Below are 14,122 nucleotides of genomic sequence, written 5' to 3'. Positions count from 1 at the left end.
TGGCTGCGGGGCGTGGTGGGGCGAGGAGTGGGGGGGGCGGTCTCCATCTTTGTTTTTCGCGATGAGGTGACGGTTATTATAGCTCTGTCGATGTGTTCTGTTGTTCTACAATAGTGGTGTATAATGGACGGCGTACATTTCATGTGGAGGCTATTGTTTTATGGATTTTTAGCAGTTTTGAATTGATTTTTTAATAATAATGTCCACCACATATGGAGAAGTATGAAGTTTTGCAGTCAGACAAAGGTTTTGTTTACTGTGTCTGAATTAAAACGTCGTTGGTTTCAGTTTTCTAGACCATAGATTTTTCTGCCGATCGCTCATAGATATTTTACTGAAATGTACATGGTTTGCACATCTGTCTATTTATGAGTACAAAGGATATTTACTTATATTTGTTTGTAAATGTTTACCTGAAATAAAATTACAATAATGCTACAATTTTAAACTTTACTCAGTCAATTGGCAATCATCCAAGTCCCAAATAATTTAAGGGCTAAAATACCAACAGTGTGTAGTGTAGAAGAAGTGTTCAGAGAAACATTGCCGTGATTAGCTTTACATGGCTATATACCTAATTCATAACAAGCTATGTAATCAAAAAAACTTCATGTCTATATATGTAGTTAAATACTTCCTCAACACATGTTCTTAAACCCAGCAATACACAGCCGAGAAATAAAAATAAGGCCATATGTACACGAAGATAAAACGGCTCTTAATACACCCATATCGTTATATGAGATGGTCGCAGCCCGCAAGTTGTCCGGACCGGACGGCGCCGGACGGGGCCGGACAAAAACCGGACAGTTATCAAACTGATATCAGAGAGGATGGCGGGTGTGACGCAAAAACTGCGCTTATGAGCGGATAACGATCCTTGTAAACACATAGTTTTGAGAATTATAGTAGTTTGCTTTTGAGGACGTTTTAAACGAGGAATTTGTAAGAAATGAAGCACTCATTTTACGTTTTTGAACATTAAAATATTTTCATTATCTTTACGATAAAGTAATAATCTTATTTTTATTAAAGTTTGTAAAGTATGCCATATTATCAATTTTCATCGCAGTAAAAAACGCAACATATTTGAAAGCAATATTGTACACGATAGGAACTTGTTCGAGATAATACAATCAACTCGGGCGCGATACCGAACATTTAGGAACAACCCGTAGCATTGTAATAATGTGCTACGAAGCTTTGATGCGCCGCTACGAGATACGCTACGAACAAATGTCGCTACGACGTAGCGATAAGGCCGGGTACACGCTCACCACATGTTTATTGGTTGTCGACATTTTATTTGGTTGGGATTGTTTGTTGTTGAAGTTAATTATATTGTTATTGTAAATAAAATGAAATTATTCTTCGTTGCATAAAAAAGAAATAAGATGGAAAATATGTTATCCAATTAGATACTTAAATTGCTAAGACGTTTAAAAGTAAAAACAGAACGTTGGAAGCTATTATTATTTACCAAATATTTTGAACTTTATTAAAGATTTTTACTATGAGTCTCACTATTTGCTCCAATTTCTGCTGCTTGTAAAAATTAAAAACCATTCGGACTTTCATTTAGGTCGAAACTAAAAAACTTTTACCACATTATTTCAACTATCAATACCCCAAATTCACTATCTCAAAACAACTCAAATCACCGAATGACTCACTCATACACACCCCGCCTAACGTTATCTATGACACAGGTGTGCTGCATGTTAGCACATCGCGACACATCGCTATATTGGTCGCATCGTCTGTCGCGTCGCGTGTCGCGCGACTGTAGCCCGCCTTATGAGCCGTGCCATGAATGCCAGATACACGAATAAGGAAGTGATGACGCCGCTACGATTTTATTATCATTGTACGGCAAATGAAAGTCTTTTGACTTTTTCCGTCTTACCACAAAAACTTTTAAACGTCAGTTTATGCCTTGTCTAAAAAAATGTCAAATTATGACGTTGACATATGGTTCATTTTGCAGCCAAAATTTTATTAGACAAGTGTAAAACAGGGTTTAAAGTTTTTGTAGTAAGGCCCTTTATGTTTTTACATGGTTTGAACGGTAGGATTCTTGGGTTATAGGGAATGTTGTATTATGGTAGGGTTTTATATGTTACTTCGGTATTGTGTCGAATATTTCGGCAGGTAGGAGTTCTTTCAGTATGTCAATGATTTTAAATGGTGATCTAGTGTATTAAACGCCACAATAATATTTCCCGTTTCCTACTAAAATATTTGTATTCTTATTACTTTAAACTTGATAAGCATCATGAACTTCTAAAGTAAAATTTATGATTACCTCAAAACAAAGCGCAAATAAACAGCCACCATTTTGAAGTTAGTTCGTTTGAAGTCGCGCCGCTACTCTCTGAAGAGTTGTAAAGCCTCCGCCTGAAGCGGCGCAATCAAAGCCTGCGGTTAACTTATAAACAGGGACAACTGAGCGACGGTAACTGTGACAAACATTAAGTTCAAACTACCCTCGAGAAAGTCCCCGACAACGTTATAATTAAAACCTTTAGAGAACACCCTGTATCTCCCCCGTAGCTACAGGGTGTGTTTAGATGATACAGCACAGATTTTGTGTGTTTGTCTGTTGTTGGAATTAATTTTGTGTGTTTAAGGCGCGTGGCGGTTGTTACGTGTCGTGTTCTTGTTTGTATGTTGCTAATATATTAAGAGAATATTGTAGGAAGTGGAAATTGTTTTCTTAACATAGTACGTTTTAAGAAATATAAAGAGATTACTCAGATAGACTGGACAGGGATGGTTTGAAACGGTGGTTGGAAATGTAAAAAACAGTTTTAATATTTTATTAGTTTTCGAAGTTATGTTCTGATCCTTATTTTTATATGCTATATTTAGATAAAGGGAACATAAGTTACAGCGCACCCACTTGCCAAACCCTGAATAGAAAACACCCCATTCACTTAAACTAAAACGTCACACTTTAACAAAGTACCTAACGATCACACACACACATGCACACTGCCTACATGTAACCACGGGGCACCACAAAAGCTTGCCCTAAAGAAGGCTGGTGATCCGGGCACGTTAACAGGGCCCCGGGCTCCTCGTTAGGGGCCCAATTGAGACGCCCCCGCGAGGGCTGAAGGGATACCGACATGGGCAGCGTGTGGGCCGGGTTTTTGTATTGTTTTAATTCCCATATCAATAGAGGTTGTAATGTCAGCAAAAAGTTCCATATTGTTTTGTGTTTAGGGGGATTCGTTGATGTAAGTGAGAAGAATGTTATATTTTGGCATTGAAATGTTTTTTGTATTGAAGTTTTTAGATATCAGTTGAATCACCGTAGTTAGCATTATGTCTATTTTCAAAAGAAGTCACAAAGTCACGCTTTGAAGTTATTCTACCACACAATATTTTCAAGTCACATGTAAAAAATAGGTACAAATGTTTACACCATCAAAACATCGCGAAAGATGTACCTACTTTAAAAGCCTTCGCACAGCCCTGTCTGTGGGTGAAGGGGTAACATCCCCCGTACCGTGGTCCCCGCCCCCCTCTCCCCGCCGGTCGGATTTGTAGGTAATTGTGTATTTGATATAATTGTTTCACATCGCTTCACGGCTCGTGAAGAAGATGTTCAAGCACTTTGTATGTAAATCCCAGTAGTGATGGGACGAGTGCGGGATTTCACGGGGATTTCATCATGTTTTTATGTGGTTGGGGTTTTATATGTCTTATTTTTGCAAAAATATTTGAGTTTTTAACCATTTGTAAAAAAGTAGGTTTATGAATGAAGTAGGTTGTAAAGTTCTGTATACGATATGGATTTTCTTCAGGTATAAAAATAAATCATATTTAACATATCTGCAACTTGACAAAACTGTAAACGAAAACTAAAGTATGTGCAATAATATACTTAGCAAAGACTCAAAATCAAATATCAACAAAACCCAAACATTGCAATATCAAAAATATATCTGGAGCATATTTGAAATTCGTCGCAAGTTATTCAAAAAGCTCGGCGAGCGCACAATATTAACAAAGTGGGGCTGCATAATGCATGCTACCGCGGCTGCATGGTTGCATAGAAGCATGGTAGCATGGTGGCATGGCAACATGGCGGCCGATATTGGCGGGAAAGCAACTTTGCTGCACTTTGTTCCGAGTTCCGTGGACGAATGTTTTAGGAATTAGTTTCAGTTTTAACAGCATGCACTTATTTGGGTAAAGAAGTTTAATACGTATATTGAAATCAACATAATGTCTCTTGGGAACTTGAATCGATTTATCTACATGCAAAAGATGGCTTCGCGAGGTTTAAAATGTTTGATTTAAAGGTCATCACTCATCAGTACAGTTTTTCATTCGTTATGGTCAAAAAGTAGATGTTGTAATTCCGTGAAATTATCCTGAATTTATAAACAACGTAATTGTCATTTACCTCGTATTTACTATAACTATATAAGTATAATGAACAGGGGAAAGCCTCAACATGCTGTAACGTTAACATAAGCGAATCAATTAACTACAAATACACGCGCTTCTACACCAAACACCCAATTCAATGAAGGCTGTACTCACAAAATGATACACACTTAACACCCCAATATACACCTTAATCACTTGCAATAAAGTTCATATTTGTTTGTAGAGTGAAACAATTTAGAGTTAAGTTACTTTAGTCTGTATGTCGTGGGTGGTAGGGTTGATTTTGGTTTGTTTGGGTAAGTTTTCGGTCAGCTATGGGTGTGATGTGTTATTTGTCGGCTGTCCATTGTTCTGGCGGGCAGCGCTGTCCGTATTATTGTAGTAATGTTTGGACACAGCGCTTTTAACGAGCTTTTCTTTCTGTACGTACCTACTTATTTACTGGGCTATTGGATTCTATTATGATTGTACATTTGTCTGTTTTATTATCATTGATCCATTTATTTAGTGATTGAGTTAAATGATACTTTTCGTATTGACACCACCATTTAGGCTTATGTAGCAAGTGCAATTATAAAGCAGAATGTTATTCATTACCATGAAATAACATTATCATGAAAAATGTTCATTAGTATGCAAGAAAGAGATGTTGTTCCTGAGATATTTAGAATAATATGTATGAAATATAGTTTCTTCAGAAGCCGCATGAAATTCCCCATGTTACCTACATAAAGCATTATTTATCCTCCTGTAGAGGTTCGTTTGTAGCCCAAATAATATTGTAAATAATTCACGAGATGCACATAATAAGCGGTGATAGGTCACGTTTGTACAGAACTACAATAAATACGAACAAACTGAACAAATACATATTTATATGTTATTACAATATGTCTTGTGGTTCAGATGAGTTATGTCGTAGGTGACTCTCTGTTTCAAAAAAATAATGTTCATACAAAACCTTTGGATATTTTTGGGTTTAAATTTCAGAATTGCTTAAATTAATGTAGATTAAGTAAAATGTGTTTGAATAAATTGTGTCATTCGTCTAGTTATAGTAGGTTGTATTTGTAGGCATGTAATGAATTCTCAAAGACACATATTTTTATAAAATGTGTGATAACAGATTTCATTCAAAACAATACATAACGATAAAACAATATATTGTTTACTGTACCTCTATATATGTATGTAGTACCAAAATTAGAATACCTAAAATTCGTATTCAATATAGGTTTCATGAATAGAATTTGTCAATAAATTGAATCTGTCAGCAGAGTCGATTTAATTCCATTAGGCTGGCGTTCAAAAACTAAGCGGTACATAACAGTACATCAATATAAACGGCACATAAAGCATAACCTCCCGACACACACCACACACATCATACAAATACATACAAAAGTTCAAGGGCTGTTAAAAAAGGCCACTTTTTGAAAGTAGTCTTTATTATATTTGTCTTTAGTACATTATTTATTTTCAAATATGATATGAAAAGTCGATGTTTTGACGTAAGGAAGTTACTGAGACTAAAATGGTTACTTATTTATGAAAAGCTATCAACTAGGAGAATGTATTTCCAAATACCGTGTAACTTTGGTATCCAGAAAGATCAGAAACATTTCTTTTTTACCACTAACTGATCTGAGATTAAATCAAATAGTGAAAAATTTGTAAACAATGTAAACTTAGTAAGAAAATATCATTATTTTGTCAAATAAAACGTCATTAAACTCGTAGCAAATACCGTAGCCGTAGCACCGTAGCGTCGTAGCAAACACACTCGTTCAAAGTGAGACTACTTCATCTTTCTGCACACTGGCAGAGTATCATCGCGAATAAAATTGTTTTGATGAAGAGACGCCTGTCGTCCCGCCCCCCGGGACCCGCGGGACAGAGGGCGAGGGGGGGAGCCACGCGCGGGGGGAGGGAGACGAGTGGAAAAATGAAATGAAAATAATGATAAAAACGTCGACACGATGTCAAGGGACCGCCAGCCCTTCGAATAGGTAGATTGATTTTTGTTAAGGTTGCTCTTTTTTTGTGTTTTTTAGATTTTTTTGTTTAGTATTTTTGGTTACAGGTTTAGTTAGATTGTTTAATTGTACAGCGTCTGGTGTGGTTTTGAAAAACTCAGTTGAAATCATAAAATAGACTTCCATTTCGGACAGGACTTGTTCTAATTAGGCATATATGTAAAAATCATTCCCGTAACACTAGCTAGCACATAGCTACATTAACTTCAATGCTGTAAAATATCCATTTGAAACATGCACTCTCATATTACAATGATCATATCAATAGCGCTTGTTAATGATTCTCTAACAATGTACCTACACTCTCATGCTATGCGCGCGTGAAACGTCATTAATTCATGACTCATTATAGCATTGTTTTGCTAATTAATAGCTATAGTTAGCATGTGGGAAATATTAACTGAATTGTGTGCTAAATTCTAGATAGTTTCAGAGATCGTTTAGTGCTTTTTGTAATCTGATCTGAATCATAGAGATACTTTTGGATTTTAAATTGTAGACATCGGCGTGTGACTTGCAAAATACTGTAATTTTTTCTTTACACGCTATGAATAGCAGCAAAGTGAATACCTACTCGACGTACCTGTTTTTACTTTCATTAGAAGAAATTAAGCTGCATTATTTCATGTATAGAAAGCACGTTATGTATATTAAAGCTCGGACAAAGCGAGCTATCGATCATCAATCTATCCAATCATCCAAACAGAGAAAGCATATTATGTCTTGTAAAACAATACAATAAACTCACATCTCTTGATTAGGTACATAAATTAACCTCAATATAACATAAGCCAATATTCCCTCCACAATTTTTTAAACTAACATGTAGTACCAAGAACAAATCTTATCCTATTTCTTTCTTCAACTACAGATTTTGTTGCAGTGAGCAACGGCGCGCTCAGCGCCTGCTCCCAGGGCGGCATGGACAAGGACGGCAAGAAGAAGCATACGCGACCCACCTTCAGTGGCCAGCAGATCTTCGCGCTGGAGAAGACCTTCGAGCAGACCAAGTACCTGGCCGGCCCCGAGAGAGCCAAGCTCGCGTACGCGCTCGGCATGACGGAGTCACAAGTTAAGGTTCGTGTTAAATATTGTTTGTTTCTAACTTGATAAGGCGTTTGCCTGATAAATAGTTTACAGCTGCATTACTTTCTTCACCATACAAAATGAACAATGAATTGAGTATTTAGTACCTACCCAGAAATTAAACTCTGAATTACCACTATCAGTATAATTAAATTAATGAAAGCAGCATAAGAGTTTAATGTATTAATAATACCTAGTAACATTTCAATCTCGCAGAAAAGTGAATTTTCCTATAGGTACTTTATGATGTGTGGGAATTTGACCTTCTAGACACGAACACAAAAGTTATATTATCATTAGCAGTGTGAAATCTATCGCGCTACAAGTAGCAACGACATTGAACATTGAAACAAAATAAATGAGCATCGAACTTAACACAATTACCGCGCGACGAGTAGGGTAAGCGCACCAATACGCGGCACTCTGTAATCCGATTACACAGATTGAAAAGTCAATCACTTAGCCGGCGGCACAATCAAACGGCTCTATTGCCGGGATTAAACTACGACATGTGGACGAAAGACTTTGTTTTATTGTAACATGCGACGCTATTTAATATCGTGATTCACAGTTTTACCAATCACTGGCGCAGTTCTGATTAAAGAGATTTGACTGACGCAGGTATGAGGAAGATAATTTGGTAGGTTATTTGTGCTACTTGATCTGAAATAATATTGCTACCTGTGAATCACTAAAAATGTAATTACATTTAGGCGATTTTATTCAAAAGTACATAGTGTGCTCATAGAAATAAGAAAATATTAATACTCATACTAATTTAAAAATGAATTTCTAATTTACAATTTAACATAACAACAGTTCGAATTACCATACACGTCATAAAAATTATCTGATAAAAGTCGTAAAATGCAATGATAACGAGCGGATCATGATCAAACACATTTTACGAGATATAAACTCCCATCTTACGCGCCTACTGTACGGGAACTAAACACATCATGCAAAAGGATCTTTCAATTAATCCAAACACATAAAACAGGCGTAAAAAGGCGCAGTTATATGGAACTAATTGGGGTGCGTCGCGGGGCCCGGGCCCCTGCGAGGGGCGACAACTGCGGCGCCCACCCGCCGCATGCGGTCACGGGTGCGATTCCAAGTGAAACTTTATTGAATGCTCGGCTTTTGTTGTTTTACATTATGGAGACGTTACCTCGCGGGTTTTGAGTTGGAATTCTGATATTATGTTTAGATTTTCTGTCTAAACTCTTCGGTTTATTAGTTCTAAAAGTGATATTGGAATATATACATTGCTTATTAATTTTACGACGACACTGTATTAAAGTAGTAGGTAGATATTTGTCCTACGTCTACTTTCTTAAGCTTTTCTATAACAAAATAAAGGATCTGGAAAGAAACAGTTGTCAATGCAATACATGAAATAACACGCTATACCTAATCATAAGAGCTACTCAACTGTTAAAAGTCTAAGATCAATATCATCCTCTACGAATGATCACGATGCACCATCGAGCCCACTGCGTACATCGGAACAGCCCCAGCAGACAACAGGGGGAACAATCATATTATACTAAGTGATGCGCGCCATTAGGGGACCCGTAGGACAAGCGCATACCACGCGACGCGACGCAGCGCGACTTCAAAGTTGCTGCAGATGTTACTGTTGCTTAGGTTCTTGTAATCGTGTGAAGTGGTACCTCATCTAGAAAAGAACTATTGAAGCGATCCTTAAAATTGCTTACAAAAACATGAACAATATTTCACTTGAAACTTGTTGATAGGTTATTTTATAAAACACTGCTTTTAGAGGTAGGTAACTATATAATATACTCAGAATAATATAGCAGGTAATTACATAACAGTCCACGATAGTTAACAATTTAATTTTCGAAAGAAAGTCCTTTTGTTGCCAAATATGCAATTACGCAGACGTATTTCTTACATTTTATTGGCTACAAAACACTGTCTTAGTGTGCAGCGGGCCTATGGTTGCATTCGGCAAGAGAGCGGAGTGAAATGAAGCGCACACGATGAGATTAATGGCGGCACATCGCGCGGAAACTGTTGCCTCGCCTGTCACAGTTGCGATGTGCGCAATAATCATACGACTGTCGCGATACTCTGTGACGGATGGAAATTGAGCATACATCTGTCGTTATAAGGATATGAACTTTTAATATTAATATTTTTGTACTTTTAGAGCAAAATGTCGGTCAATGTACACCAGTACACACAACTGAAAATGGAAGAGATTATACAAAACTTTTTCAAAAATCAGTGCTTAAGTAGTAAAAGTAACATCTGGGTAATAATCAAAATAAAAGTTCCGATATTGACACAAAAACTAGGTGAAAGTTAACCACCCTAATAGTGAATCTCTTAAGCTCCATAAGCGAACTAATGGCGTCAATACACAAAGACCAACAATCCTTTACAATACTAAATACGTATCACACAATACGCATTCACAAATTGGACTCAAAAGCCAATGTGTGAAGGGATAATCTACCACCTTAACTTCGGACTCGACAAGCGATTCTCAATTTTATCCCCTTGTGTTAGGAGTAGAGTGAAGTGTATAGATAAGTTGGTAGGGTCTTTCAATTCCCCTACATGGGTGTCATAGCTCATTTGGCATTCGATAAAATTAATCCTTAGGGAAGATTAACAGAGAGGGTAGTGTGTTTACACATGTGCGATGCAGCCCGATGCAACTCGAATACGTAATGCAATTAATTCTCGACGGCTGTTTATTCAATAACTATATTTCATACTTTCGTAGATTTCATGTCGTTTAATTGATGCCTTTATTGAGATTGGCTTTTTATTTATTTCTCTTTTAATTTGCGAAGTGAAAGTGAGTTGCTGGTGAAGATTTTCATGGAAGTTCATAAGAACAATAATATTTTTAACTGTCATGAGCGGTTCAAACTGCGGGATTTAACTAGTTTGCAATAAAACATGCTATGAACTAAGATCACCGCTGAATCACACTGGTATCTATTCACCGCCAAACTCGCTATCATTATTTTAGTATCTTGACTCAACTGTGGCGATCTATAAATGATTCACTTCCATAGAATTCCGAAGCCATATAAACGAGCCACATTAAAATTGATTGATCCGCGCTTCCCATAACTCAAGTTGGACTGCATCGGACGCTCTTTTTATTCGTCTGAAACTATACAGCACCAATAATAAAAATAATAAAATATAATCTTATAATCCGCACCTCGGTGGAGCGTTCGTTGAATTTTACAACTATGATATACAACGGTCGTAATAAGTCGCCCTTTAGGCAATAACTCGTGTCGCGTTCAAAATGCAAATCACTGTGTGTCGCTATCATTCCTTTTATTGTGGCTGTAAAACATCGCTGAATTAGTTGTGACCCAGCGATGGATGGTTCCCACCGCGATACATGCGCTTAGATCATTTTATTGCGCGTTATCTCGATCGTATTTTTTGTTTTGCAAACGTTCGGTTGTATGGTTATTGTGGAGTTTCGCGAATTTTATACGATGCAGTTAATAATTTCAGATTCAAATTAATAATTATTTTGTGGCAGTCATAATAATTTTAATGTGGCTTGTAAATGATTATTTTACTGGCATCTCAGTAACAGGTATTTAATCGTACCAAATGAAGTTATAAACGACTGCTAAATGTGAACTAAAAACTTCTTCGCTGCGGATTCCTTTCTTACAATTATGCGACAACAAAAGACACAAACGAAAGACGTACACAAACCCACACATAATAAAAACAATGTAGTTTGTGATGATCTCGTAATGACGTCACAGATGAGATAGAATGCAGTTTAAAGCGATGCAGATGAGCTGCGAGGGGACCGCGGCAGCATATTAAATTATTTTGATAGATGACACTATAATTTAATTTTAATGTGTTTTGATAAAACGACCCTTACACCCTCTTTAGTTTAGAATCAAGTTTTTGCTTATTGTAAAGTGATTGAGTATGAATTAAAATGGGTGACTCGTGCATTGTTGAGCGATACTCGCGCTAAATGATTGTGATGCACATTTGCATGCAAGTCATTAACTAGATGAGCCGGCTAATGTGCTCCGAACTGCTTTTAGTTTATTTACGCTTGATTTAGCTTTTGGGGTGAGCTTTATTTTGCAGATTATTCTAACAATAACAATTTAAATGAGAGATTTTAATGTTTCTATTTGATCGAACTAAGATTAATTCTCAAATAGGATTTGCCATGAAGTTTGAAGTAGTAAGTGGAACCTTGTTAGTTGACAATGAAGTTACTGAATTCAAGGTAATATGTTTAGAAATTATCCCATAAGAACTAGTAGCAAAGGACTAAGGATATAACTGACTTATAGTTGATATTTACAAGGTACATTTCTCAAACTGTAGTATTATATCATGTTATTCAGTAAACAATGCACCTACATGAGATGCACTGCAGTATGTAATGCCACTATCAACAGCTATTACTGTCGCGCGGTGCAACAACTCAATCAGATACAACATATTATTACATAGTGTTATGGCTCGGTTTACGATGTGCATTACCATATGTGGGCAAGATAGGACGACATACAAGTGTAGGTTGGTGACCAAAGTGTGTGTCATTTATTAGCGATGGTACTACTCCGTGCACAAGGATAAAAAGCCTAGAGCTTTCCACGATAAGTTAGGCTATTAAACACTGAAAGAATTTATCAAATCGCTCCATTAGTTCCTGAGATGAGCGCTTTCGAGCAAACAAGCTCTTCAACTTTAATCTTAATATACCTACAGATTATTGCGTATTTTGTGTCATGCTGCTAATTTACTAGATTCGGGCACAAAGTGTGGAAAACTATTTATAATTTATTTTGCTCTTTAAAGTTAAGTCAGAATTTTATTATGGAAATTCTGCATTTTAAACCTTTGTTTTCTTGTTTCTTCAACATCCAATGATCCATTTAAAGAGGCTGATGAAGTATATCGGTCGAGCCTCATTAACAACAGCAATTAACTATTGGAAACAGACAGACCGACAGGCCGCGTCATTAGAAACTGCATTATAATACACGTCATTATTAACTATACATATTCAATGTTTGCATTAGGTAAATGTGTTTCGAGCACATTTCAATTGATGAGGCAAATAGTCACTGATTTTGACTAATTGAATAAAGATTTATCTACCTACAACTGAACTGATTCGTAAAATGGCTTTTATACCTTCAGAGTGTATTTTGGGTTTCTCAATATATGTAGTTAGGAACATGAATCATACTTCAGTTACAATCATAGTTGGAACACAAACTCGGCAAAATAACTTTAGCATTTCCAATATATCATTTCCGGTGACTCGTGTCCAAAGTTAACTAGTATCCAATTCAAATATTGTGCCAATCGAAAAACAACTGTCGCTCCCAATCCCAGTGTTATTTGTCGAAACAACTGTCAGCCATGTTTTGTTTCCAATCGATTTGTTTAAACGCGACACCGATGACGTATATCTGCCTAAATTCCCAGCTAAATCTATCCGACAGACATCCATGATTCCATTCGGCCTGTATACACAACACAACACAAATCAAAACTCAACTTTATATTGACGGGATTAGAGTTGAATATTGTTTGCGGGGCGGGAGGTTAGTGAAGTGATCAATCGATTGATTCGATGACAGGCGGGAGCGGACGATAATCGCCGCTCATTAGTCGAATGCGAGCACCAGTGAATCGATTCCGAGTGACATCTGCGTTTTGGAATATAATCCGCGAGCGAGATATTTTTAGTGCAGTGCCTGATTGCGTTTCCATTTAGTTGTTGTTGATTGAACAACTTTCAGACATAGATTGATTTAAATGTGTTTTATATGAGCCTTAATTATATTTCTAATACAAATTTATTCTTCATCGTTTTTTCACACAAAAACTTGAAGTTCGGAAGTCCCATTGACTTCTGGAGTAAGCTTATCTTTTCTTTAATTAAATCAAATACCAGGTTAACAGAAACCACAGAGGATCAATAAAATAATACCACAAACACATAGTGGACTTATATACTTGTCAATGAGGTCGTTACAAGGGGCCACGTGTGCGGAACCCCAATTGATTGGCGCGCTAACGACGAGTTTTTAGGGTTCCGCACTCGTCTAGCGCCTTATTTACTGACTATAAATTATGTTGATGGCTGCCAGGGCTTCATGTGTACTTACCGTGAGGATAGAGTGGGTGCTTCAATAGTTATTGTTTAATTTGCTTTGTTTCACCAATTATTGTGTATGTTTGAAGAACCAGCAACTAAATAACGCATTGCGAGTAAAACATATTTTAAAACAAAAAAATCTCATCAATGTGTGTAGGTACCTACTATTTAAAGCTTTTCGTTTATTAGGTAATAGATCACTTCAATATTTACAAATCAAGTCTATGCCTTCCCAACCCTGTAAGGATCTTTCAAAATTAATCCAGATAATTTTTTGTAAAACCGAATTAACCCACTGCTTAATAAAATGTGTGGACATAAAAATAAACCCTTGTTCACAAAAAAAGCGTTGAAAGCGCATGACATATCTCTGACGTCACAAACCGTGTCATCAGGAGTAATACCTGTATTTTGGTCCATCACGAGGCCGGTGAGG

General features: G+C 36.8%; 1 protein-coding gene across 2 annotated transcripts in view; it reads left to right on the top strand.

Moving 5' to 3' along the window:
- LOC110378674 (homeobox protein Nkx-6.2) overlaps window positions 1-14,122 on the top strand; it is a 41,572-nt gene that overhangs the window by 6,437 nt on the left and 21,013 nt on the right. Inside the window, exon 2 of one of the 2 annotated variants that reach the window (XM_021338038.3) lies at window positions 7,324-7,517. In XM_021338038.3, the coding sequence (XP_021193713.1) occupies window positions 7,324-7,517 (194 nt within the window). Of the gene's footprint in view, window positions 1-7,311; window positions 7,518-14,122 lie in introns of both variants that reach the window. The other variant, XM_021338037.3, reaches the window with a different exon arrangement.

Source organism: Helicoverpa armigera, chromosome 23 (genome assembly GCF_030705265.1).
Source record: "Helicoverpa armigera isolate CAAS_96S chromosome 23, ASM3070526v1, whole genome shotgun sequence".
Classification (NCBI taxonomy): domain Eukaryota; kingdom Metazoa; phylum Arthropoda; class Insecta; order Lepidoptera; family Noctuidae; genus Helicoverpa; species Helicoverpa armigera.
Note: the sequence above shows the minus strand (reverse complement) of the source record. Positions and strands in the feature narration are given on the sequence as shown.